Raw genomic sequence first — 26,774 nt, forward strand, 5'->3', positions numbered from 1 at the left:
AGGGCGGTAAAGAATTGGAAGTGGATCTGGAGAGGAGGCAGAGAGCACAGAGTCTCGCTCTATGCAGATGACTCTGTCGAAGGCCTTTTCTGCATCCAGTGAGATCATCACCTCTGGCATTCTCGCCCCGTATGGGGTCACTATCACGTTCAATAGGCACCTGATGTTCAATGTTAGCTCTATACCCTTGACAGAGCTCGCTTGATCCTCTGCAACCACCTCTGGCATGCAGTCTTCCAGCCTTTTCATGTCTACGTTTACCAGCGAAGTGCGTCTGTAGGATCCGCACTCCGTTGGGTCTTTGTCTTTCTTGGGTATCAGTGAGATTGAGGCTTGTGCTCGTGTAGGCAGCAGTGCGCCCCTCACCAGCGCGTGATCTCCCGTAGGTGTGGGGCCAGTACCGTCACGGATTTTTTGTAGCAGTCCACTGGGACTCCATCTGGTGTACAACCCCCAGTAGAAGGGCTTGAATGCTTGATGCACTATCAATTACGACGAGACGAGAGTAGAGTGTAATCGAGGCTTTATTACGCAGAGATGTGGAGCCTCCCGTAGCTGCTGCCGAAATGGCCGCAGCTCGGAGAGCCCGCACATTTATACTCCGTCTACTGGGCGGAGCCAGCAGGCAGGGATCTACCCCCGTACCTGTACAGGGGCCTTACCGTTATACCCTCGTATGCAGTATATACAATACAACAGTGGTGACTACCACAATGCTTTGTTGACCTTTTCTGGTTCCACTACTAATTTGCCTCTGCCGTACCTAATCTGGGCTATTTCCCTTGTGGATGCCTGCTTTCCCAGCTGGTGTGCCAGCAGATGGCTGTCTCTGTCTCTGTGTTCGTATAGGTTCCCCCGTGCCTGGCGTAGTTGGTGCACTGCTTTCCTGTTGGAGAGCAGATCGAAGTCCATTTGTAGCTTTTTCCTTTCTGCCAGGAGCATTGGAGTATTTATAGTCAACCTCCAGTATGGAGTTGACCAGTTGTTGCCTAGCTGCACTCTCTTCCCTGTTTCTTTATGCTTTGTAAGCGATATTGCACCTCTGATCACAGCCTTCAGTCCCTCCCAGAACATGGAGGGTGAGACCACACCATTTCAGTTATTAGCAATATACTCGTCTATGGCCTGTGATATTTTCTCGCAGAAAGCCTTATCGCTCAGTAGGGCTGTGTCCAACCTCCATGGGGGGTGTTGGGCACGGTCCGTCTCCAAGCTCACATCCATATAATGTGGAGCGTGGTCGGCGATCACGATCGCGGAATATTCCGCTCTTATTAGCCCTGGAAGCACCGTTTTCCCCGCTACAAAGTCAATCCGGGTATGTTATGAAATTTAATGAAAATCGCTTATTGTCACAAGTGGGCTTCAAATGAAGTTACTGTGAAAAGCCCCTAGTCGCCACATTCCGGCGCCTGTTCGGGGAGGTTGGTACGGGAAATAAATTGTGTACCTGGGAGAAGAAGGAGAAGTCCAGTCCCCTGGGAGTGTGAACCTACATGGGTCCATTTCCCCCACCTGCTCCATGAATATGCTGAGTTCTTTCGCCATGTTGGAGGTCTTTCCTGTTTTGGAGTTCGACCTGTCTGTCCGTGGGTCCTGTACACAGACAAAGTCCCCCCAATCCCTAAGATTAGTCCGTGCTTGTCTATACCAGTGATTTCCGCCATGGTCCTCTTTATAACCTCCCTGTCGTCCGAGTTGGGAGCGCAGACTTGACCAGTCCAGGACATCACTGACAATGCCTCGCCCAGCGCAGGATTCTTTCCTGGTTTTGGTACCGGTACATTTTAGCGATTATCACCCTCGGTTGCTCACCGGCCCTGGGCTTTGGGCGAAGTGACCGGTGGGCTCTGTCTATTTGTGGTGGGTTGGGGAAGCTACCCCTTCCCACCAGGTTGCCCAGCATTTGGCACATAGTGCGTGGGGTTCCTACCTTCGATCCCCTCCAGCAGGCCCACAATCCGCAAGTTTTGGCGCCTCAAGTGGTTTTCCTGGTTTTTGATTTTTCCCTTCAGACTCCCCTGTATTGCGACGAACCCTGATATTTCTTTTTCCAGGGCGGTGATCTGTAGAGGCCTTCTCCAGCTGCTTTATGATGCTTTCTTGAGCTCCCGGTCGCCTCTCCGACTGGCCTAAGGCCACCTGCATGGTCGCCAGAGCTTCCGTGACCAACCCCCTCACCTAAGCCTGGATGTTCTCTCAGTTCCCTGGAGAGAGACATCCTCCACCCATCCTCTGGTGTTGGGGGTGGGGGGGGGGGTGGCGGTGGCGGGGAGAGAGAGAGGGGGCTCCTTGTGCTGCAGGTCGCTTTTTTTTGATCTGGCGAGGCCCGGGTTTCACCGCCTCGCGTGTCTGCCGGCTCAGCCATTTACTTCTCCTGGCTTTTTCTACTTGTTTCTATGCGACCTCTGGAGAGGCTGTTGGTTGATGTGTGGGGATGTTTTTTCCTTCGTATTACCGGGCTATTTCGGGTGAAAGAGCTTATTTTTAGGTTCATGAGTGGAGAGTTACCTGATGTGCAACTTCCCAGCACATCCCCGATACCGGAGGTCTCTAGGGGTGAGGACTCCTGAAGGAGTTTCCCGAAAGCGGGCATGAGAAGGCCTAAAAGAAAGGACCGTCAGCGACTCCATCACAGGGTGTCATCACTTGGGAGGGTGTAGAGCAAAGCCCATGTGTGTGGGGGTGACATCCCCCCTGGGACCCACAAGTCCACTTAGACATCAGGACACCTTTCAAAATGGTGGCCCGATCTCTGATGAGCCGGTCTGGCCAGCGATGAAACTAATTCTGAAGAGAAACTCCCCAGATCCCAAAAAGTGACTAAGTGGGGTTAGATTCCGGTGGGGAACTCGCCGACAGAGCCGGTGGGAAACTTCCAGAAAATCCCACCACTAATTACAGATTTTGCATTAGAATGCGCCCTCTGTATTTAACCCCGAGGTGTACCTGCCCTTGGAGTGTTTGATGGGGACAGTGTAGAGGGAGCTTTACTCTGTATCAAACCCCGTGCTGTACCTGTCCTGGGAGTGTTTGATGGGGACAGTGTACAGGGAGCTTTACTCTGTATCTAAGCCCGTGCTGTACCCGTCCTGGGAGTGTTTGATGGGGACAGTGTACAGGGAGCTTTACTCTGTATCTAAGCCCGTGCTGTACCTGTCCTGGGAGTGTTTGATGGGGACAGTGTAGAGGGAGCTTTACTCTGTATCTAACCCTGTGCTGTACCTGTCCTGGGAGTGTTTGATGGGGACAGTGTAGAGGGAGCTTTACTCTGTATATAACCCCGTGCTGTACCTGTCCTGGGAGTGTTTGATGGGGACAGTGTAGAGGGAGCTTTACTCTGTATCTAACCCCGTGTTGTCCCTGTCCTGGGAGTGTTTGATGGGGACAATGTAGAGGGAGCTTTACTCTGTATCTAAGCCCGTGCTGTACCTGTCCTGGGAGTGTTTGATGGGGACAATGTAGAAGGAACTTTACTCTGTGTCTAACTCTGGTTCTGTTCCAGCACGAGATTTCGCCTAAGTGCGGCCGATTTGTAACCTTTGCGTCAGGGAGTGAGAATCCACACGGAGTTCACAGTGTGACCGGGGGTCAGCGATGTGCAATTGCTCTGTGGTTTACTCATGATCACAGTCAAAATGAGGAGGTCAGTATCTCTCTGTCTGTCTATGTCTCGCTGTCTGTCTCTCTTTGTCGCTCTGTCACCCTCTTTCACTGTCTCTCTCCCTGTCTCTCTCTCCCCATCTCTCTCTCTGTCTCTCTCGCTATACCTCTCTCTGTTTCTCTCTCCCTGTCTCTCTCTCTCTCTCTGTCTCTCTCTCTCTGTCTCTCTCTCTCTTCCTCTCTCTCTCTCCCTGTCTCTCTCTCTCTCTCTCTCTCTCTCTCCCTGTTTCTCTGTCTCTCTCTCTGTCTCTCTCTCTCTCCCTGTCTGTCTCTCTCTCTCTCTCTCTCTCTCTCTCTCTTCCTCTCTCTCTCCCTGTCTCTCTCTCTCTCCCTGTCTCTCTCTCTCTCTGTCTCTGTCTAGCTCTCTCTCTCTCTTCCTCTCTCCCTGTCTCTCTCTCTCTCTCCCTGTCTCTCTCTCCCTGTCTCTCTCTCTCTGTCTCTCTCTCTCTCTCTCTCTGTCTCTCTCTCTGTCTTTGTCTGTCTCTCTCTCTCCATTTATATGGGTTGGTATAATGCCCTCTTGTGGTAGTGTCGCCTCTGTGTGTGTCGTGAATGCACATTGGTCGTGTCCTATCTTACTGACCCATTGGTTGACTGTCTGTGTGTCATGTCTCTGGTTCTCCCTCTAGTGTCTAGCTAGGTGTAGTGTATGTACATTAACCCTTTGTGTACTTACAGTGATGTATATCACCACATCCCCCTTTTTTCGTGTTACATATTTTCTGTACAGTTAAAGAAAATTGAACAAACTAGGTAGATGAGTGATACTCTGTACAAGTTATGATAACAGTGATCACTAAACAATAAGTCCAAATCATATGCATGAGTCCAAAGTTCATTAATTATTATGGTCGAGTGGCTTTCTTGTTTGGTTGGTGAATTGGTGATGTTGATGGTGGCATTGCATTGTAAACGCCATCAGTGTCCCTGTGCTGAAGGAACCAAGAAGTGGTGACATCACTTTGTTGTCTGATTTGGACTCTTTTTTTCTTTTGATGTTTGTGGAGGTAATTCTTGATGGCATCTGTCCTGGATGCCAGGTTGCCTGTTGGTAGTGCAGCAAACGTGAATTGGTAAGATGCATTGTCCTGCCATGGCATGTCATTGTACTGAGCTCAGCAGTAACAGTGTGTAGCCAGTTAAAATGGCTAACTCCCGATTTAGAATGGCTAACCCCGATTTAAAATGGCGAACGGAAAAGGCTGATGGGAAAATCAGCCAACAGGACTAAAACAAGCAGCTGCAGGTAAACTGTGTATTCACCTCTGGGAAGGCCGGACAAGATTGATACCTGTAGCCATCAGCACAACAAAACACCTGCCATCTGAATGCTAATGAGCAATCCCCGGGAACAATGTGCAACAATTTAGACACACAAAGCCAACCCAGACTCTTCGGCGCCAACAGGAGCCTACACAAAGGGAGGTGAACGATTACCCCAAGACCGCCCATCGATCAAGGAATCGCTCCAGCATTGGAGAATATCGAACCAAGTGATTGGGACAAAGTCCAATCACTTGGAACCAGGTACAGGTCCGCCCCGAAAGGCGGGAAGCCCCTGGGGACTATAAGAATAGAGTCCAAGTTCAAATCGACCCTTCTGCCACCCTTCCGCACCCTTCTGCTAGCCTTCTGCACTCTTCAACAGCCGCTCAAATCATATGTCTTACTTCAACGCTCGCTACGAGATAGGCGCTCCTAGCTATCAATCTGTACCAGCTTCGAATCCCGCAGGCTCAGAACCCGAACGAAAGGCCATTCGTTTCCCTGACCTGGTGGGCCATTTCCAAGTTAAGTATTGGCCTGTTGGTTGTAGGAAGTAGCTTAGAAGCAGAAATTATGCATAAGCATTGATTACTGTATATAATAAATGTGCGATGATTTAACTCTTACTAAGCGGTGTGTTGGATTATTGATCATTACTCGGACTTGAACCACGTGGCGGTATCAGAAAGATACCTGGCGACTCAAGAGCAAAGGTGATAGAACACAGCAATTAACCTAAGGCTAAAGTTAGCAGCAACATTTGGCGACTCCGCCGGGACCCGATCTAGAAGCGGAAATCCACTCCGGGAGAACCCAAGAATTTGAATTAGAAACCCAATTGGAAACAGAAAACCACAAGTGTTCAAGCAGTTCTGATCAATACTCATAATTTGGAATTGTGTGTATGCATGCATAACTAACAGGGCTGTAAGGTAAAACTGATAGATTTCTGTTGCATCAAAATTGTCGGAAGTTTGTATATCGGAAAGTAGCGAAAGCCGTACCCGTATTTACAACACCGCCTTAGCTCCCCTGTTCCAAATTTAAAAGAAGCATTCGGATAGGAAGGATGGCAATGCAGGCAATGCAACGCCTCATGAACCCCGAGGAAGTTGCGGTCGCAGCGACCAGCAGCAGTAGAGTGGGACAGTGTACGATTTGGGAGGAAGAAATCAGGAAATATCTCAAAGGGAAAGGATGGCCCCTTTGGAATGAATTCTGTGATAATGAGGAATCAGGTCCCGGGAGTATAGGACATACTTGGTGGGAGAACCTGAGCGAGATCCACAAAAAGAGATTGGGGAAAGCTCGCAAGCCGATGGCAATCGTGTCCTGCTTGGCACAATTGCAAGGCACAGAGGAGGTCGTTAGGACGCTCCGGAAAGAAGTTGAGGGCATACATTGAATGAGTAAGGTCGATGTAAGCAAGGTAGAAAAGGAGAATTTTGAATTGAGGAGGAAATTGGCAGCAAAAGATGGAGAGGTGGGTGATGCCAAAAGGGCTCACCGGTCTTGTCTGGCGCATTTAAGCAGCTTCCAGTCTCAATACGAAAAGGCTTATCAGGACACGCAACGTGCAGCCCTGGTACGAGAGAAGACAGAAAAACAGGTAAAAGCGTTACAGAGACAGTGTAGCGATCTAAAGGCAGCATTAAGAGCACTCCATGCTGCCACCACAGAACAAAGACAAAGCACATTAGATCACGCAAAGTGCTGGAAGCAGATTGCAGAGCTGCAATCGCTGCTTTCGGTTCAGAAAGGTTTTCAGGAAACCTTTGGGGAAAAATTAGATCAGGAACACGGCCCTGATTGGGAAGAACTGAATGAAACAGCGCAGAGATATGTTCAGGGAACATGTGCGCAGGGAAAGCCCCAAAAGAGAAAAGCACCCCAACCCCCCACACAGCAGATAGTTCAAGCTCCAATGAACCCTGTAACCACCCACCGCACAGCCACATCGGACGATGCGGAATTTCTATATTCCACCCCCTTAACAGTGACCCAATTACGGGACGCTTGCAAGAAGATCACACCGTTCCTCCCCACCTCAGGCCCCCACCATTTCTTTGCCACAGTAATGCATCAGGCGACCATGTACGGCCTGGATGAGCGAGAGCATGTAAAGCTCATGGTTTTAAGTTTAGATCCGTCAGTAGCAGCAGCCCTTCCCGACCCACAGAATGTAGTAGGAGGCACCCTTGCAGAAATGCATACCGCGATCCTGGATGCGATCGGGTATAACCGGGGTGACCCCGTAGATGGCCTCAACAAATGTAGGCAAAAGAAATCCGAGCACCCCACAGCGTCCGCTGGACGCCTGTGGATCCACTTTGCAGCAGTCTTTGGAGACTTAGACCGTGCCCATTTGTCCCCAGACAACATGTCCAAATGGACCCACACCCTTATCTCCCATGCCACAGAGGCAGGACAAAAAGCCTGCACGAATTATGACCCCTCAGAGGAAGCCCACAATGAGAAATGGGTTTTAAAAAGATTGTCCCGCGCCTGAGCAGTCTGTACAAAGCAAACACGTAGTTAAAAATCCCGAAGAAGAGCAGGCAGAAGCAGTCAAACCCGCAGTTAGGGAACCCGAGGAAGAGCAGGCAGACATGCATCCAGTTAAAACGCACCAGAACCCCGCATGGGTAAACGAAGGAAGCAACAGCCCCCCCCAGAAACCACCGGAATGTTATAATTGCAGACAATTAGGACATTACGCACGAGAATGTCAAGCCCCCCTGAAACTGCAACGGAATCAGCCCACAAATGCCCCCCGAACCAGCGAAGACACCAACAGCCCCGACCCAGGGAACCATATCCGAGGGAACAATGCACCAGAGAGCCTGCTCCACCTTATGTGCCCCATGGGGTTATGTTACAACTGTGGGCAGTCAGACACTTCGCCCGAGATTGCAGGAGACCCCCACCAGCTAGACTAGCCCCCAGATATGAAAGAGAACACCACCCACAGCAGCTACAAGGTCCCAGCTGCCCCATGCAAACTGTGAGCGCTTACCCACCACTTCTCATGGCAGTGATACCGCAGCAAGGCCACTTCATTTTTGTTTCACTCCTTCCGCTCTTCTTCGGTCACGCTGCACTCCCTCCATATGCTAGTTACACCCCAGCCCAAATGTGATTTACGATGTCCCGTACTCTGATGGAACCTGCAGAATGTTTTATGTTGTTTGTAAGTTTGTTAAATGTTGTATGTCCGACAGGAGAATTTTTTTCTCACTGCCCCACGCCTGTTCGGCTGAAACCTCTGAGGACTTGTCTGCAGAGACTGGTTACGGAATCAGATGCCCGTTCGTAACTGCCCTTCTGGTTCGAAGGATAGAACCACGACAGCAGCCCCACCACGATGACTACATTTTTGCCCGTTCTTGCCGGTTGCTCAGGCAGTGGAGAAACGGCTTGGGACCCGCCCTGCCTGGGAACCCCCCCTCTGGTCAACTACGCTCGGGTAGGAGAGATACGGCATTGGTAGCCGTCCTACCCGGAGACTCCATCCAACTCTTACCCGTCGCGGCACATACGCACCTCATTTTGGCACTTTTTGTTCAAAAAGTTTTGTTTTGTTTAGGTAACCTTTCGGTTGCCGGCCATCTGCTATTTACATCCTGGAACATTTGGATGCTAAATCAGTACTGGTTCATTATTGGGAAGTGTGCTGTGTCCTAAAAATTGTTTTTTGAAAAAGAAAATGAGGGAGTCACACATAGTGACCAATTATAAAGGGAAGAATTGGCACCAAAGGACAGACACACTAGCGTTTCGAGATATTAAACAAAGATAGTTACAGACACAATGCTTGTTTCTACAGAACTCCAGAAGCTCCAGGACCAGAGAAAACAAAGAAAGAAAAGGAAAGAGAACATCCATGAGGAATTCCTTCAAGTTGATCACTCTTGTACTATGGACCGTGAGCCCCATGACTTCAAGACCCCCAGCCGTTAATGGTTCACTATCCCGCAGTACCCAGAGCCCAGTCACCAGCGACACGACAGCATCTTGGTGTGCCAGGTTTATAACCTGGTACTCTCTGTCCTATGTAATTGAAACATTACTAGCATTAGCGATACTCTGCTGCATAGTGCAGACTATGCGTCTACGGAAATGGAGAAGGCGAGCCTACCGCGCTCGAACCCCGGTATATAGGATCAGATCCCCTATGTTCGGTTATGACCAGACCCCTGACCCCCGCGATCTATAATAAAGTACATTCACTTGCGTTTATTGTTAGTGTAAATAAAGAGATGTAAAGAACTTTTTCAGGAGCAAATTGTATGATCCTGAGCTTGACTGCCAAGCCAGGAAAGACTGTATGAAATGCTATGATTGAGGAAGGTAGGATAATGGAATGTTTAAGTGAGTGTAGTATATTAAGAATAAGTTAGAGGTTCCCAGTTTATTGTTTTGTAATGCATGTTTGACATAGCGCCCTTAGAATTGTTAGTTAAAAATTTTTGTGCATAGCTATGGTCAGTGCAGAGGCCATGAAGGAAGTGCCCCCCCCCCAAGTCAGGGAATGGAAAGCAACATAGTGATGTGATCCTTCACGCTTCGTGTTAGGATCACCAGGAGGGAATGTAGCCAGTTAAAATGGCTAACTCCCGATTTAGAATGGCTAACCCCGATTTAAAATGGCGAACGGAAAAGGCTGATGGGAAAATCAGCCAACAGGACTAAAACAAGCAGCTGCAGGTAAACTGTGTATTCACCTCTGGGAAGGCCAGACAAGATCGATACCTGCAGCCATCAGCACAACAAAACACTAGCCATCTGAATACTAATGAGCAATCCCCGGGAACAATGTGCAACAATTTAGACACACAAAGCCAACCCAGACTCTTCGGCGCCAACAGGAGCCTACACAAAGGGAGGTGAACAATCACCCCAAGACCGCCCATCGATCAAGGAATCGCTCCAGCATTGGAGAATATCGAACCAAGTGATTGGGACAAAGTCCAATCACTTGGAACCAGGTACAGGGTCCGCCCCGAAAGGCGGGAAGCCCCTGAGGACTATAAGAATAGAGTCCAAGTTCAAATCGACCCTTCTGCCGCCCTTCCGCACCCTTCTGCTAGCCTTCTGCACTCTTCAACAGCCGTTCAAATCGTAAGTCTTACTTCAACGCTCGCTACGAGATAGGCGCTCCTAGCTATCGATCTGTACCAGCTTCGAATCCCGCAGGCTCAGAACCCGAACGAAAGGCCATTCGTTTCCCTGACCTGGTGGGCCATTTCCAAGTTAAGTATTGGCCTGTTAGTTGTAGGAAGTAGCTTAGAAGTAGAATTTATGCATAAGCATTGATTACTGTATATAATAAATGTGTGTTGATTTAACTCTTACTAAGCGGTGTGTTGGATTATTGATCATTACTCGGACTTGAACCACGTGGCGGTATCAGAAAGATACCTGGCGACTCGAGCAAAGGTGATAGAACAGAGCAATTAACCTAAGGCTAAAGTTAGCAGCAACAAGTGTCCCTCATCTGTCGAGTTGTACCATGTCGTACCAGTCGTATTTCGATAGGTGTTGTTTTTGTCGTGCTTGTTGTCGACGCTGTTGCGTTTGGTACGCTTCTTGTTATCGTCTTTGATGTTGTTGTTGTGTTGGTTGGTTTTGTTGTCGTGTTTGCTGCGCTCAAGGACCACACTCTGTGGATAATACGAGTCCTTCACACAATTACGCGTGTTAGCGTGCTTTGTGGCGTCTGCTGTTTCCTTGAGCGTGCCGTCACTGAGTTTGCGGCGCTCCCCGTCTGGAGTCATGTCCGGCTTACTTGAATCAGCTTTGGCTTGTCGATCCTCCCCGTCAGGAGTCTGGTCTGTTTCACCTGAGTCAGTTTTGGCTTCTTGATGCTCCCTGTCCGGAGTCATTACAGGTTCACTTACATCTTCTGAGGTCTCTTGATGCTCCCCATCCGGAGTCAAAATGTTCAGGAATGCATTTGCTTGCGGAGAGGCTCGAGCGAATGAGGTTTGAAGTAACGTGGTATCACCGGATTCACCAGTAGTCTCGCTGTGCTTGTCGAGTGCCTCTGTACGTTCTAGCTGAGGTCTGTCACATTACACATCTGGTATGGGAAGTGGGATGCCGTCATCACTTGTCGCACATAAAGTGGATAGAGCCTCTTGTCATTCACTTGAGCTGGGTAGTCTGTCAGAGTCTTCTTCTTGTTCACTGGAGCATGGTAGACTGTCATAGTCTGCTTGCTGTACACTTGAGCGTGGCAGACTGTCAGAGTCTTTCTGTTGTTCACTTGAGCGTGGCAGACTTGCATTGTCTGCTGCTGGTTGCTCAGAGGAGGTTGCTAGACCCTCATGGTCTTGTTCATGCAAGGACTGCGCTTTGGAGTCTTGCATTGCTTCTATCGTGGAGGCTGTCCACGAGCTCGCTGTGGAGGCTTGTATCACTCCCTCTGTGGAGTCTTGCAGCGTTCCTTGTGTGGAATCGTGCATGGGTCTCTCTGTGGAAACTGTCATCACTTCTTGTTCATGCAAGGACTGCGCTCTGGAGCCTTACGTTGCTTCTATTGTGGAGTCTGCCCACGTGGTCTCTGTGGAGGCTTGTACCGCTTTCTGTCTCTTGGTGTCAGGCCGCAGCATATTTCTGCACTCACGAGTCGGGATGTCATATCTGCTGGGCTGAAGATCCTCAAATCCGAAGAACTCGTCGTCGGGGTCTTCAATGTACAACCCCTCTAGTTGCGGTTCGGATTTGGTACTGGGATAGCCTCCCAAGGTGAAATCTTCATCTGAGTCGTAGTCTTCTAAGACCATATCATAACGTTTTGTGTTGGAGCTGGCATTGGTCTCGCGATGTCCAAAGAAGAATTCAAGGTCTGAGTCATAGTCTTCGAGGACTGTACCATCTCTTTGGGCGGTGCTAACTGGTTGCTGCAAGGTTCTGCGGAGGTTACTTTCAGCTACTGGTCGAATTTCAGGCATTGTGCTGCCGTTCCAGGTGAAAGAATCAGGTTTTGTTTCCGTGTTTTGGGACATTTCCCCTTTAAGTGGGCGTGGTCCGGGGCCTCTGACGTCACGAGGCGTGTGACGTAGCGCGTAGGAAGCGATTGTGCATGCGCAGATCACTGTTCCTTTACTTGGGGCCTTTTTCGCAATTGCGCATGCGCAGCTTCTCGCGCATGCGCAACTTCTCGCGCATGCGCAAACGGACCTTCCCATTCTGTGCGCTCTTCCTGCAACTGCGCGTGTGCAGCACCTTTTCCAAGATGGCTGCAATTCAAAACTGCCGTTCGTTGCTGCAAGCCTACCTCACGGTGAGTTTTGGCGCCTCTTTTACCTTTTCTTCTTTTATGTTGCACACAGAATTCTTGGAATTTGTCCAGGACTGCCTGGAACATAAGAACTAGGAGCAGGAGTAGGCCATCTGGCCCCTCGAGCCTGCTCCACCATTCAATGAGATCATGGCTGATCTTTTGTGGACTCAGCTCCACTTTCCGGCCCGAACACCATACCCCTTAATCCCTTTATTCTTCAAAAAACTATCTATCTTTATCGTAAAAACATTTAATGAAGGAGCCTCTACTGCTTCACTGGGCAAGGAATTCCATAGATTCACAACCCTTTGGGTGAAGAAGTTCCTCCTAAACTCAGTCCTAAATCTACTTCCCCTTATTTTGAGGCTATGCCCCCTAGTTCTGCTTTTACCCGCCAGTGGAAACAACCTGCCCGCATCTATCCTATCTATTCCCTTCATAATCTTATATGTTTCTATAAGATCCCCCCTCATCCTTCTAAATTCCAACGAGTACAGTCCCAGTCTACTCAACCTCTCCTCATAATACAACCCCTTCAGCTCTGGGATTAACCTAGTGAATCTCCTCTGCACACCCTCCAGTGCCAGTACGTCCTTTCTCAAGTAAGGAGACCAAAACTGAACACAATACTCCAGGTGTGGCCTCACTAACACCTTATACAATTGCAGCATAACCTCCCTAGTCTTAAACTCCATCCCTCTAGCAATGAAGGACAAAATTCCATTTGCCTTCTTAATCACCTGTTGCACCTGAAAACCAACTTTCTGCGACTCATGCACTAGCACACCCAGGTCTCTCTGCACAGCAGCATGTTTTAATATTTTATCATTTAAATAATAATCCCTTTTGCTGTTATTCCTACCAAAATGGATAACCTCACATTTGTCAACATTGTATTCCATCTGCCAGACCCTAGCCCATTCACTTAGCCTATCCAAATCCTTCTGCACTGTAAATTCAATGATAATCTATGATTAATCTAGGACAAAGGTTCGGCACAACATCGTGGGCCGAAGGGCCTGTTCTGTGCTGTATTTTCTATTTTCTCTGCAGACTTCCAGTATCCTCTGCACTTTTTGCTTTACCACTTATCTTAGTGTCGTCTGCAAACTTGGACACATTGCCCTTGGTCCCCAACTCCAAATCATCTATGTAAATTGTGAACAGTTGTGGGCCCAACACTGATCCCTGAGGGACACCACTAGCTACTGATTGCCAACCAGAGAAACACCCATTAATCCCCACTCTTTGCTTTCTATTAATTAACCAATCCTCTTGTCGCTCTTGTTTTGCCCCTTTGAGTATTTGAAGGTCTGGAAGATTTTAGCTGCTTCTGGACCCGTGATGGTAAGTAGAAGCTTTATTTTTTCTGCATCCGCCACGTCATCTAGGTCAGACGCTATCAGGTAGATCTCGAATCTCTGCCTGAACCAACGCCAGTTTTCACTGAGATTGCCTTGGTACCTGAGCTGCTGTGGAACTGGAATCTCTAACATCATCTTGCCTGGCTTCTGTTGCTGGTTGTTACTGTTTGCTGGGTTTTAACTTTCTGGATTTAACAGTCACTCCTGGGTACCATGTTTTGTTACGCTCTTGACATAGCATAAGCTGCTTCCTTGATGTGCACTCTGACAAAGAAAGGTTCAGACTTGGAGAAAGCTTTAACACGTTTATTAAACTATTAACAATTCTCCTACTTGGATTCGAAGCTACTGTTAATCCTGCTATAGCTACTCAGACTGACTAGCCAGTCTGCTACAATCCACATGGTGGGTATGCTGTTCAATCAACCCTGTGTCTGTACTCACTGAGTGTCTCCACTGGAAAGAGACTGAGCATGTGTGATGTGTCCTTTTATATGGGTTGGTGTAATGCCCTCCTGTGGTAGTGTCACCTCTGTGTGTGTCGTGAATACCCATTGGTCCTGTCCTATCTTACTGACCTATTGGTTGACTGTCAGTGTATCATGTCTCTGGTGCTCCCTCTAGTGTCTAGCTAGGTGTAGTGTATGCACATTAACCCTTTGTATACGTACAGTGATGTATATCACCCCACTGGCTAGGTCCTACCCGGTCAAGCCGAAAGTTAGAATTATTTCCATCAGCTGAAATCACTGGCCAGACCAGCTCCTCAGAGATAGGACTGCCATTTTGAAAGGTGACCTGATCTCTAATTGGCTTGAGGATCCCCACCACCCCACGCCCATGGGGAATGTCATCCCCCCACACACATGGGTACCCCCCCTCCAAGTGATGTCACCTCGCGATGGGGTCGCTGAAGGCCCCCCCATTTTCAGGCTTTCCAAGGCCCCTCTTCCAGGACCTTCACCCTATCCCCCCCCCCCCAATCCTCCTTTCATGGGCACAGCCCCCCTCGGGCCCTGACCCTTGGCAGTGCCACCCTGGCACCAAGGGACTGCCTCTTTTCATCCTGGGAGTGCTCCTACTGGCTTTGCGGCATTTCCAGCAGGGGGGCCGGGGGCCACATTGCCTTATTGTCTGACAGCCCAGGGGCCTCTAATGTCCTGGGACACCCCCTAGGTGCCTAAATGCCTGGTCCATTTTGTGTGGACCAGCATTCATCGGCGCCTCCATGACCTCTCGCTGGGGAGCCGGGTAGGTGATGGGAGGCCATTAGGTATGAGGTCCATCCCATTAATGGGATTGAGATTGGTCTTAACTGGTGATTATTGGTTGCTCACCACGCCACGGGATCCAGATCTCACTAACGGGGGCGGGCTGGTTAGATCGGAAACCGATCAGCGCCTGGCGTGTGGTTCCCGATATCGGACTCTCCTGCAATCTAACTGGATTGCTCTCATGATACGGCCATTCGAACGCGCCCCTGTCTCTCTCTCTCTCTCTCTCTCTCTCTCTGGGTCTCTCTCTCTCTCTCTCTGGGTCTCTCTCTCTCTCTCACTCCCTCTGTCTCTGTTTCTCTTTGTCTCACTCTTTCTTTGTTTCTGTCTCTTTCTCTGTTGTGCTCTCTCTCTCTTTCTCTCTGTTTCTGTTTCTTTCTGTCTCTCTTGCCCTCTCATTCAGTCTTTGTGTGGTTCCTAGGAACGTGTTTGGACGGCCAAGTTACTGGATCAGCTCTTCGTTCCGCTGCGACCCTCCGCCGACCACGGGAGACCACCACGAAGCCAGGAGTCCCAGAGCCCACCCCAAGGCAAACTGCCGCCCGATGTCAGACCCCGAGGGGAGCCAGGATTGCAGCTGAAGAAGACCAAGAAAGTGAAAAAGAGCAAGAAGACGGGGCAAGCAGCAGAGACGGGGAGCAGGAGTCCACACAAAGATGAGCTCTGAGTCCACACGTGGGGGACGGGGGGGTACCTGTCACGGCGGGGGTTGGATTTGGGGGTGGGAAGGGGTGGAGCAGTCGTCAACAACAGCAATTTCAGCTCTCATGGAAAGGGGGTGGTGGTTGAAAAGTGACAGGAATGATTGTGTGCGCGATGCCCCCAGAGTCAAATAGCTAGACACCGCTTTCCAGCTGCAGCTGAAACCTGGATGTCTGGGGTGAAGTGCCATTTTGGAGAGCGGAGGTGTGGGCGTGGTGTGGGAGGCGCGCGCAGGGGAGACGGGTGCCCCACTCAGAGCCATTCCTCAACTGAAAATCGTAGTGTGCTTGCACCGAGACTTCTGTGTCTCATTTATATCAGGGCAAGGAACGTTCAGTGTCTCTCTCCCTCTGCTCCTCGACATCAAGGCAGCATTTGACCGAGTTTGGCATCAAGGAGCCCTTGCCATTCAGCCCATCGAGTCTGCACCGGCTCTTGGAAAGAGCACCCTACCCAAGGTCAACACCTCCACCCTATCCCCATAACCCAGTAACCCCACCCAACACTAAGGGCAATTTTGGACACTAAGGGCAATTTTTTTTAGCAAGGCCAATCCACCTAACCTGCACATCTTTGGACTGTGGGAGGAAACCGGAGCACCCGGAGGAAACCCACGCACACACGGGGAGAACGTGCAGACTCCGCACAGACAGCGACCCAAGCCGGAATCGAACCTGGGACCCTGGAGCTGTGAAGCAATTGTGCTATCCACAATGCTACCGTGCTGCCCGCATCCTTCTATTCCCATCCTATTCATGTATTTGTCAAGATGCCCCTTAAATGTCACTATCGTCCCTGCTTCCACCACCTCCTCCAGTAGCGAGTTCCAGGCACCCACTACCCTCTAAAAAAACTTGCCTTGTACATCTACTCTAAACCTTGCCCCTCTCACCTTAAACCTATGCCCCCTAGTAATTGACCCCTCTACCCTGGGGAAAAGCCTCTGATTATGCACTCTGTCTATGCCCCTCATAATTTTGTCGACCTCTATCAGGTCGCCCCTCAACCTCCGTCGTTCCAGAGAGAACAAACCGAGTTTATTCAACCGCTCCTCGTAGCTAATGCCCTCCATACCAGGCAGCATTCTGGTAAATCTCTTCTGCACCCTATCTGGTGGGTGGCGACCAGAATTGAACACTATACTCCAAGTGTGGCCTAACTAAGGTTCTGTACAGCTGCAACATGACTTGCCAATTCTTACACTCAATGCCCCGGCCAATGAAGGCAAGCATGCCATATGCCTTCTTGACTACCTTCTCCACCTGTGTTGCCTTTTTCAGTGACCTGTGGACCTGTACACATAGATCTCTGTGACTTTCAATAAACTTGAGGGTTCTACCATTCACTGTATATTCCCTACCTGCATTAGACCTTCCAAATGCATTACCTCACATTTGTCCGGATTAAATTCCATCTGCCATCTCTCCGCCCAAGTCGCCAAACAATCTGAATCCTGCTGTATCCTCTGACAGTCATCATCGCTATCCGCAATTCCACCAACCTTTGTGTCGTCTGCAAACTTACTAATCAGACCAGTTACATTTTCCTCCAAATCATTTATATATACTACAAAGAGCAAAGGTCCCAGCACTGATCCCTGCGGAACACCACTGGTCACAGCCATCCAATTAGAAAAGCATCCCTCCATTGCTACTCTCTGCCTTCTGTGACCTAGCCAGTTCTGTATCCACCTTGCCAGCTCACCCCTGATCCCGTGTGACTTCACCTTTTGTACTAGTCTACCATGAGGGACCTTGTCAAAGGCCTTACTGAAGTCCATATAGACAACATCCACTGCCCTGCGTGCATCAATCATCTTTGTGACCTTCTCGAAAAACTCTATCAAGTTAGTGAGACATGACCTCCCCTTCACAAAACCATGCTGCCTCTCACTAATACGTCCATTTGCTTCCAAATGGGAGTAGATCCTGTCTCGAAGAATTCTCTCCAGTAATTTCCCTACCACTGACGTAAGGCTCACCGGCCTGTAGTTCCCTGGATTATCCTTGCAAAACCTGGACAATATCCAGGCTTGGGCTGACAAGTACACAAGTGCCAGGTAATGACCTCTAACAAGAGAGAATCTAACCTATCCCCCTTTGACATTCAATAGCATTACCACCACTGAATCCCCCACTATCAACGTCCTGCGGGTTACCATTGACCAGAAATTGAAGTGGGATCAGCCATATATATGCTGTGGCTACTAGAGCAGGTCCACAAGGACACAACTCAGCAGTATAATGGAATACCCTCTATTTCCCTGGATGAGCGCAGCTCCCAAGAACACTCAAGAAGTTCAACACCACCCAGGACAAAGCAGCCCCGCTCGATCGACACACTAACCAGAAACATTCACTCCCTCCACCGCCGTGTGTACCGTATACAAGATGCACTGCAGTGACTCACCAAGGCCTCTTCGGCAGCATCTTCCAAACCTATGACCTCTACCATCTAAAAGGACAAGGTGCAGCAGATACTTGGAATAAGACCACCTGGAGGTTCCCCTCCAAGCCTCACACCGTCCCAACTGGTAAATATATCCTTCACTGTCACTGGGTCAAAATCCTGGAACTCACTCCTGAACATGCCATGGGTGTACCTACAGCACACGGGCAGTGCAGCAGGTTCAGAAAGATAGCTCATCACCACCTTCTCAAGGGCAGTTAGGGATAGGCAATAAATACTAGCCGAGCCAGCAATACCCACAATAAATTTGGAATAGTATACACACACAAACTTACACACTGAGGGAGGGATACTCTGAATGGTAAGAGAGGATCACACAACATTTGTACATACAAGAACACATACACACAGATACATGCACATGGAGATAGCAAGCATTTGTAGAGAGACACAAACTCGGAGGGAGAGGCAGGTGTAGAGACATAAACGGAGAGAAACACATTCCCACAGACATCAAAAGAGAGAGAGAGAGACATGAAAGAGTGACAGAGATTCAGGCAAACGGTGGCACATTGGGTGGGGGGGTGGGGGGGAGAGGTATAACCAGCATGAGTCCTACGGGGTTGGGGTGAGTATCGCTGAGTTCGAGCTCCCCCCATCCGCTAAGGAGGTGTGGAGCCCGACGACATTCATGATTGAGGTCTGTATAAAGTGGGCCAGGTATGGAACCGACAGAGCAGACCCAGCTGATCTGATATATATTATGAATATAATTACTTTGCAATAAACTAAGTTTACTTTTGAGCATCTCGGCTCGGACTCGTTTTTGGCTTACAAAAGTTACCACTGCGCCAGGGACCCGGGTTTGATTCTAGCATTGGGTGACTGTGTGGAGTTTGCATGTTTTAACCGTGGGTTTCCTCCGGGTGCTCTGGTTTCCTTCCACAGTCTAAAGATGTGCAGGTTAGGTGGACTGGCCATGCCAAATTGCACTTAAGTGGGCCTAGGTTAGGGTGCTCTTTTGGAGGATCAGTGCATAGTCGAGGGGCCAAATAGCCTCCTGCACTGTAGTGATTCCTTTTTTAAAAATATTTTATTGAAAATTTTTGGCCAACCATCACAGTACATTGTGTATCCTTTACACAGTAATATAACAATATAAATAACAATGGCCAGTTTTATAAACAAGAAATAAATAATATATAAACAAAAACAAAACTAAATGGCAGCCGCCTTGTCCCAGATAAATATTCTCCAAAAATATGTTTTAACAGTCCAATATACAATTATCTATAACAACAACCTATATATATTATACTTATATATTAACATCCCTGAGAATCCCTCTGGTTCCTACCCCCCCCCCCCCCCCCCCCCCCCCTGGGCTGCTGCTGCTGTCTTCTTCTTTTCCATTCCCTCTATCTTTCTGTGAGGTATTCGACGAACGGTTGCCACCGCCTGGTGAACCCTTGAGCCGATCCCCTTAGGACGAACTTAATCCGTTCCAGCTTTATAAACCCTGCCATGTCATTTATCCAGGTCTCCACACCCGGGGGCTTGGCTTCCTTCCACATCAACAGTATCCTGCGCCGGGCTACTAGGGACGCAAAGGCCAAAACATCAGCCTCTCTTGCCTCCTGCACTCCCGGCTCTTCTGCAACCCCAAATATAGCCAACCCCCAGCTTGGTTCGACCCGGACCCCCACTACCTTCGAAAGCACCTTTGTCACCCTCACCCAAAACCCCTGTAGTGCCGGACATAACCAGAACATGTGGGTGTGATTCGCTGGGCTTTTCGAGCATCTCGCACACCTATCTACTCCAAAAAATTTGCTAAGCCGTGTTCCAGTCATATGCGCCCTGTGTAACACCTTAAATTGTATCAGGCTTAGCCTGGCACACGAGGACGATGAGTTTACCCTACTTAGGGCATCAGCCCACAGCCCCTCCTCAATCTCCTCCCCCAGCTCTTCTTCCCATTTCCCTTTCAGCTCGTCTACCATAATCTCCCCCTCGTCTCTCATCTCCCTATATATGTCTGACACCTTACCGTCCCCCACCCATGTCTTTGAGATCACTCTGTGTCGGGAGCTGCGGGAATTCCCTCACCTGTTGCCTCGTAAAAGCCCTCAGTTGCATATACCGGAATGCATTCCCTTGGGGCAACCCATATTTTTCGATCAGCGCTCCCAGACTTGCAAACGTCCCATCTACAAACAGATCTCTCAATTGTGTTACTCCTGCTCTTTGCCATGTTCCAAATCCCCCATCCATTCTCCCCGGAGCAAACCTATGATTATTTCTTATCGGGGACCACACCGAGGCTCCCGTCTTTCCCCTGTGCCATCTCCATTGCCCCCAAATTTTCAGAGTAGCCACCACCACCGGGCTTGTGGTGTATTTCTTCGGTGAGAACGGCAACGGCGCCGTCACCATGGCTTGTAGGCAGGTCCCCCTACAGGACGCCTTCTCCAATCTCTTCCACGCCGCTCCCTCCTCTTCTCCCATCCACTTACATACCATTGAGATGTTGGCGGCCCAGTAGTACTCACTCAGGCTCGGTAGCGCCAGCACCCCCCCCCCCTATCCCTACTACGCTGCAAAAATCCCTTCCTCACTCTCGGGGTCTTCCCGGCCCACAGAAAACTCATGATACTCTTCTCAATCCTTTTGAAAAAAGCCTTCGTGATCACCACCGGGAGGCACTGAAACACAAAGAGGAATCTCGGGAGGACCACCATTTTAACCGCTTGTACCCTCCCTGCCAATGACAGGGATACCATGTCCCATCTCTTGAAGTCCTCCTCCATCTGTTCCACCAACCGCGTTAAGTTTAACCTATGCAATGTACCCCAATTCTTGGCTATCTGGATCCCCAAGTAGCGAAAGTCCCTTGTTACCTTCCTCAACGGTAAGTCCTCTATTTCTCTGCTCTGCTCCCCTGGATGCACCACAAACAGCTCACTTTTCCCCATGTTCAGCTTTTATCCTGAAAATTCTCCAAACTCCCCAAGTATCCGCATTATCTCTGGCATCCCCTCCGCCGGGTCTGCCACATACACCAATAAATCGTCCGCGTAAAGAGATACCCGGTGTTCCTCTCCTCCCCTGAGTACTCCCCTCCACTTCCTGGAACCCCTCAATGCTATTGCCAGGGGCTCAATCGCCAGTGCAAACAATAATGGAGACAGAGGACATCCCTGCCTCGTCCCTCTATGGAGCCGAAAATACGCAGACCCCCATCCATTCGTGACCACGCTCGCCATCGGGGCCCTATACAGCAGCTGTACCCATCTGATATACTCATCTCCAAAGCCAAATCTCCTCAACACCTCCCACAAATAATCCCACTCCACTCTATCAAATGCTTTCTCGGCATCCATCGCCACCACTATCTCCGCTTCCCCCTCTGGTGGGGGCATCATCATTACCCCTAGCAGCCTCCGTATATTCGTATTCAGCTGTCTCCCCTTCACAAACCCAGTTTGGTCCTCATGGACTACCCCCGGGACACAATCCTCTATCCTCATTGCCATTACCTTGGCCAGAATCTTAGCGTCTACATTTAGGAGGGAAATAGGTCTATAGGACCCGCATTGCAGCGGGTCTTTTTCCTTCTTTAGGAGAAGCGATATCGTTGCCTCCGACATAGTCGGGGGCAGCTGTCCCCTTTCCTTCGCCTCATTTAAGGTTCTCATCAGTATCGGGGCAAGCAAGTCCACATATTTCCTATAAAATTTGACTGGAAATCCATCCAGTCCCGGAGCCTTCCCCGCCTGCATACTCCTAATTCCTTTCACTACTTCCTCTATCTCGATCTGTGCTCCCAGTCCCACCCTCTCCTGCTCCTCCACCTTAGGAAATTCCAGCCGGTCCAGGAAGCACATCATTCTCTCCTTCCCATCCGGGGGCCGAGCTTCGTATAATCTTTTATAGAATGCCTTGAACACTCCATTCACTCTCTCCGCTCCCCGCTCCATCTCACTGTAGTGATTCTATGGATTTGAACAAAACAGGAACAGAGAAAGGCACACAAGCACAGACGGAGGGAGAAGAGACAGATATATGGAGAGGGAGTGAGAGCAAGATGTAAACTGAGACGCAGTGCATGCATGTTCAACATTAAACACAAAAAACAAACGCACGGACAGCCACGCAACTGAAGTTAAAAATGCCACAGTTCCAGAGGGCAGGCTGGTGGCGATTTAACCTGAGGGTCACCACACCTCAGGCGAGGTGCAAGGTTGAGGAGGATAACCATGGATAACCTTACCTGTTCCAGAAATCGAACCCACACTGTTGCCCTTGCTCCCCTCCACAAACCAGCCATCTAGCCTACTGAGAGAACCGACCCTCAGACACACACACACAGATATATAGACAGGGACACAGTCACACACACACACATATATAGACAGGGACACAGTCACACACACACAGATATATAGACAGGGACACAGTCATACACACAGAGGCATATTCTCGTATCACGCTCAGTGGGTCCCAAAAAATGCGGACAAGGACACACACAGAGTTACAAGTTAGCTAGGAAGGACCTAAAGAGAGAGCTAAGAAGAGCCAGGAGGGGACATGAGAAGTCTTTGGCAGGTAGGATCAAGGATAACCCGAAAGCTTTCTACAGATATGTCAGGAATAAACGAATGACTGGGGTAAGAGTAGGGCCAGTCAAGGACAGTAGTAGGAGGTTGTGCTTGGAGTCCGAGGAGATAGGAGAGGTGCTGAATGAATATTTTTCGTCAGTATTCACACAGGAAAAAGACAATGTTGTCGAGGAGAATGCTGAGATTCAGGCTACTAGACTAGAAGGGCTTGAAGTTCATAAGGAGGAGGTGTTAGCAATTCTGGAAAGTGTGAAAATAGATAAATCCCCTGGGCCAGATGGGATTTATCCTAGGATTCTCTGGGAAGCTAGGGAGGAGATTGCTGAACCTTTGGCTTTGATCTTTAAGTCATCTTTGTCTACAGGAATAGTCATGATGTGGAGATGCCGGCGTTGGACTGGGGTGAGCACAGTACAAAGTCTTACAACCCCAGGTTAAAGTCCAACAAGTTTGTTTCGATGTCACTAGCTTTTGGAGCGCTGCTCCTTCCTCAGGTGAATGAAGAGGTCTGTTCCAGAAACACATATATAGACAAATTCAAAGATGCCAAACAATGCTAGGAATGCGAGCATTCTTAGATGTCCTTGGAGCATTCTTGGATGTCCCGAAGCGTGGTACATTGGCGAGACCATGCAGACGCTGCGACAACGAATGAACGGACATCGCGCAACAATCACCAGGCAGGAATGTTCCCTTCCAGTCCGGGAACACTTCAGCAGTCAAGGGCATTCAGCCTCTGATCTCCGGGTAAGCGTTCTCCAAGGCGGCCTTCAGGACCCGCGACAACGCAGAATCGCCGAGCAGAAACTTATAGCCAAGTTCCGCACACATGAGTGCGGCCTCAACCGGGACCTGGGATTCATGTCACATTACATTCATCCCCCACCATCTGGCCTGCGAAATCCTACCAACTGTCCTGGCTTGAGACAATTCACACCTCTTTAACCTGGGGTTACCCCATCTCTGGATCTGTAAAGATTTAATCACCTGCTAATTCTCGCATTCCAAGCATTGTTTGGCATCTTTGAATTTGTCTATATATGTGTTTCTGGAACAGACCTCTTCATTCACCTGAGGAAGGAGCAGCGCTCCGAAAGCTAGTGACATCGAAACAAACCTGTTGGACTTTAACCTGGTGTTGTAAGACTTCGTACTGTACAGGAATAGTGCCAGAAGACTGGAAGATAGCAAATGTTGTCTCCTTGTTCAAGAAGGGGAGTAGAGACAACCCAGGTAACTATAGACCAGTGAGCCTTACTTCTGTTGTTGGCAAAATCTTGGAAAGGTTTATAAGAGATGGGGGGAGGGGGGGGGGGGGGGGGGGTGGGATTCTCCGCTACCCGGCGGGTCGGGCTGTTCCGGCGTAATGGAGTGGCGGGAAGCACTCCGCCGTCAGGCAGCCCCAAAAGGTGCGAAATTCTCCGCACCTTTAGGGGCCAAGCACTCACCTTGGGGGGCTAGGCCCGCGCCGGAGAGGTTTCCGCTCCGCCGGCTGGCGGGAAAAGTGTTTTACGCCACGCCAGCCGGCACCGAAAGGTCTTCGCCGGGCGACACAAGCGCTGGAGCATCAGCGGCCGCTCACGGCATCCCTGCGCAGGGGAAAGGGTCTCTTCCGCCTCTGCCATAGTGAAGACCAAGGCAAACGCTGAAGAAAAAGAGTGCCCCCACGGCACGGACCCGCCCGCCGATCGGTGGGCCCCGATCGCGGGCCAGGCCACCGTGGGGGCACCCCCCCGAGGCAAGATCGCCCCGCGGCTCCCCCAGGACACCGGAACCCGCATGCGCCACCTTGTCCCGCCAGTAAGGTAGGTGGTTTAATCCACGCCAGCTGGCGAGGGTTGACAGGTGCGGGACTTCACCCCATCACGGGCCGGAAATTTCGGGTGGGCCCGCCGACCGACGCGATTCCCGCCAACCGGCGCAGCGCGATTCCCGCCCCCGCCAAATCTCTGGTGGCGGAGAATTCGGGACACGGCGGGAGCGGGATTCACGCCAGCCCCCGGCGATTCTCCGACCCGGTGGGGGGTAGGGGAAATGCACCCAGGATGTATAATCATCTGGAAAGGAATAATTTAATTAGAGATAGTCAACACGGTTTTGTGAAGGGTAGGTCGTGCCTCACAAACTTTATTGAGTTCCTTGAGAAGGTGACCAAACAGGTGGATGAGGGTAAAGCAGTTGATGTGGTGTATATGGATTTCAGTAATGCGTTTGATAAGGTTCCCCACGGTAGGCTACGACAGAAAATACGGAGGCATGGGATTCAGGGTGATTTAGCAGTTTGGATCAGAAATTGGCTAGCTGGAAGAAGGTGGTGGTTGATGGGAAATGTTCAGACTGGAGTCCAGTTACTAGTGGTGTACCACAAGGATCTGTTTGTCATTTTGTAAATGACCTGGAGGAGGGCGTAGAAGAATGGGTGAGTAAATGTGCAGATGACACTAAAGTCGGTGGAGTTGTGGACACTGCGGAAGGATGTTACAAGTTATAGAGGGACACAGATAAGCTGCAGCGCTGGGCTGAGAGGTGGCAAATGGATTTTAATGCAGAAAAGTGTGAAGTGATTCATTTTGGAAGGAATAACAGGAAGACAGAGTACTGGGCTAATGGGAAGATTCTTGGCAATGTGGATGAGCAGAGAGATCTCGGTGTCCATTTACATAGATCCATGAAAGTTGCCACCCAGGTTGAGAGGGTTGTTAAGAAGGCGTATGGTGTGTTAGCTTTTATTGGTAGAGGGATTGAGTTTCAGAGCCATGAGGTCATGTTGCAGCTGTACATAACTCTGGTGCGGCCGCATTTGGAGTATTGCGTGCAATTCTGGTTGCCGCATTATAGGAATGATGTGGAAGCATTGGAAAGGGAGCAGAGGAGATTTACGAGAATGTTGCCTGGTATGGAGGGAAGAACTTATGAGGAAAGGCTGAAGGACTTGAGGCTGTTTTTGTTAGAGAGAAAAAGGTTAAGAGGTGACTTAATTGAGGCATACAAGATGATCAGAGGATTAGATAGGGTGGACAGTGAGAGCCTTTTTCCTCGGATGGTGATGTCTAGCACGAGGGGACATAGCTTTAAATTGTGGGGAGATAGATATAAGACAGATGACAGAGGTAGGTTCTTTACTCAGAGAGTAGTAAGGGCGTGGAATGCCCTGCCTGCAACAGTAGTGGACTCGCCAACACTAAGCGCATTCAAATGGTCATTGGATAGACATATGGATGATAAGGGAATAGTGTAGATAGGCTTTAGAGTGGTTTCACAGGTCGGCGCAACATCGAGGGCCGAAGGGCCTGTACTGCGCTGTTATGTTCTATATAGACAGGGACACAGTCACACACACACACAGATATATAGACAGGGACACAGACACACACACAGCTAGAAAGACAGGAAAACAGTTTCTCACACAGACACTTATAGATATACAGACAGGGACACAGTCACACACACACACACACACACACACATATATAGACAGGGACCCAGTCACACACACATACACAGATATATAGACAGGGACCCAGCCACACATACACACAGATATATAGACAGAGACACAGTCACACACACACACAAAGATATGCAGACAGTGTCTCACACACACAGATATTTAGACAGGGACACAGTCACACACACACACATATATTGACAGAGATGCAGTCACACACAAAGAGATATATAGACAGGGACACTGTCACACACACAGATATAAAGACAAGGACACAGTCACACACACACAGATATTTAGGCAGGGATACAGTCGCACACAAACACAGATATATGGACAGAGACACAGTCACACAAACACACAGATATGTAGACAGGGACACAGTCACACACATCCACACAGATATTTAGATGGACGCAGACATACACACACAGATATCTAGACAGAGACACAGTCACACACACACATATTTAGACAGGGACACAGTCAAACACACTCACAGAGATTTCTAGATAGCGACACAGTCACACACTGATATAGATATATAGAGAGACACAGTCACACACATATAGATATATAGACCGAGACACAGTCACACACACACACACACTGATATATATATATAGAGAGACACAGTCACACACATACAGATATATAGACAGAGACACAGTCACACACACACAGATATATAGGCAGGGACACAGTCACGCACACACACATATATAGACAGGGACACAG

General features: G+C 49.5%; 1 protein-coding gene across 1 annotated transcript in view; it reads left to right on the plus strand.

Annotated features, from left to right (window-relative positions):
* LOC140392279 (prolyl 3-hydroxylase 1-like) overlaps positions 1-18,770 on the plus strand; it is a 158,670-nt gene extending 139,900 nt beyond the window's left edge. Inside the window, exons 14-15 of the mRNA XM_072477596.1 lie at positions 3,506-3,646; positions 15,277-18,770. Coding sequence (XP_072333697.1) covers positions 3,506-3,646; positions 15,277-15,522 — 387 coding nt within the window. The 3' untranslated portion in view covers positions 15,523-18,770. The remainder of the gene's footprint in view (positions 1-3,505; positions 3,647-15,276) is intronic.
* The last annotated feature ends 8,004 nt before the right edge of the window (positions 18,771-26,774 follow it).

The sequence above is a fragment of the Scyliorhinus torazame genome, chromosome 16 (genome assembly GCF_047496885.1).
Source record: "Scyliorhinus torazame isolate Kashiwa2021f chromosome 16, sScyTor2.1, whole genome shotgun sequence".
Taxonomy (NCBI): Eukaryota; Metazoa; Chordata; class Chondrichthyes; order Carcharhiniformes; family Scyliorhinidae; genus Scyliorhinus; species Scyliorhinus torazame.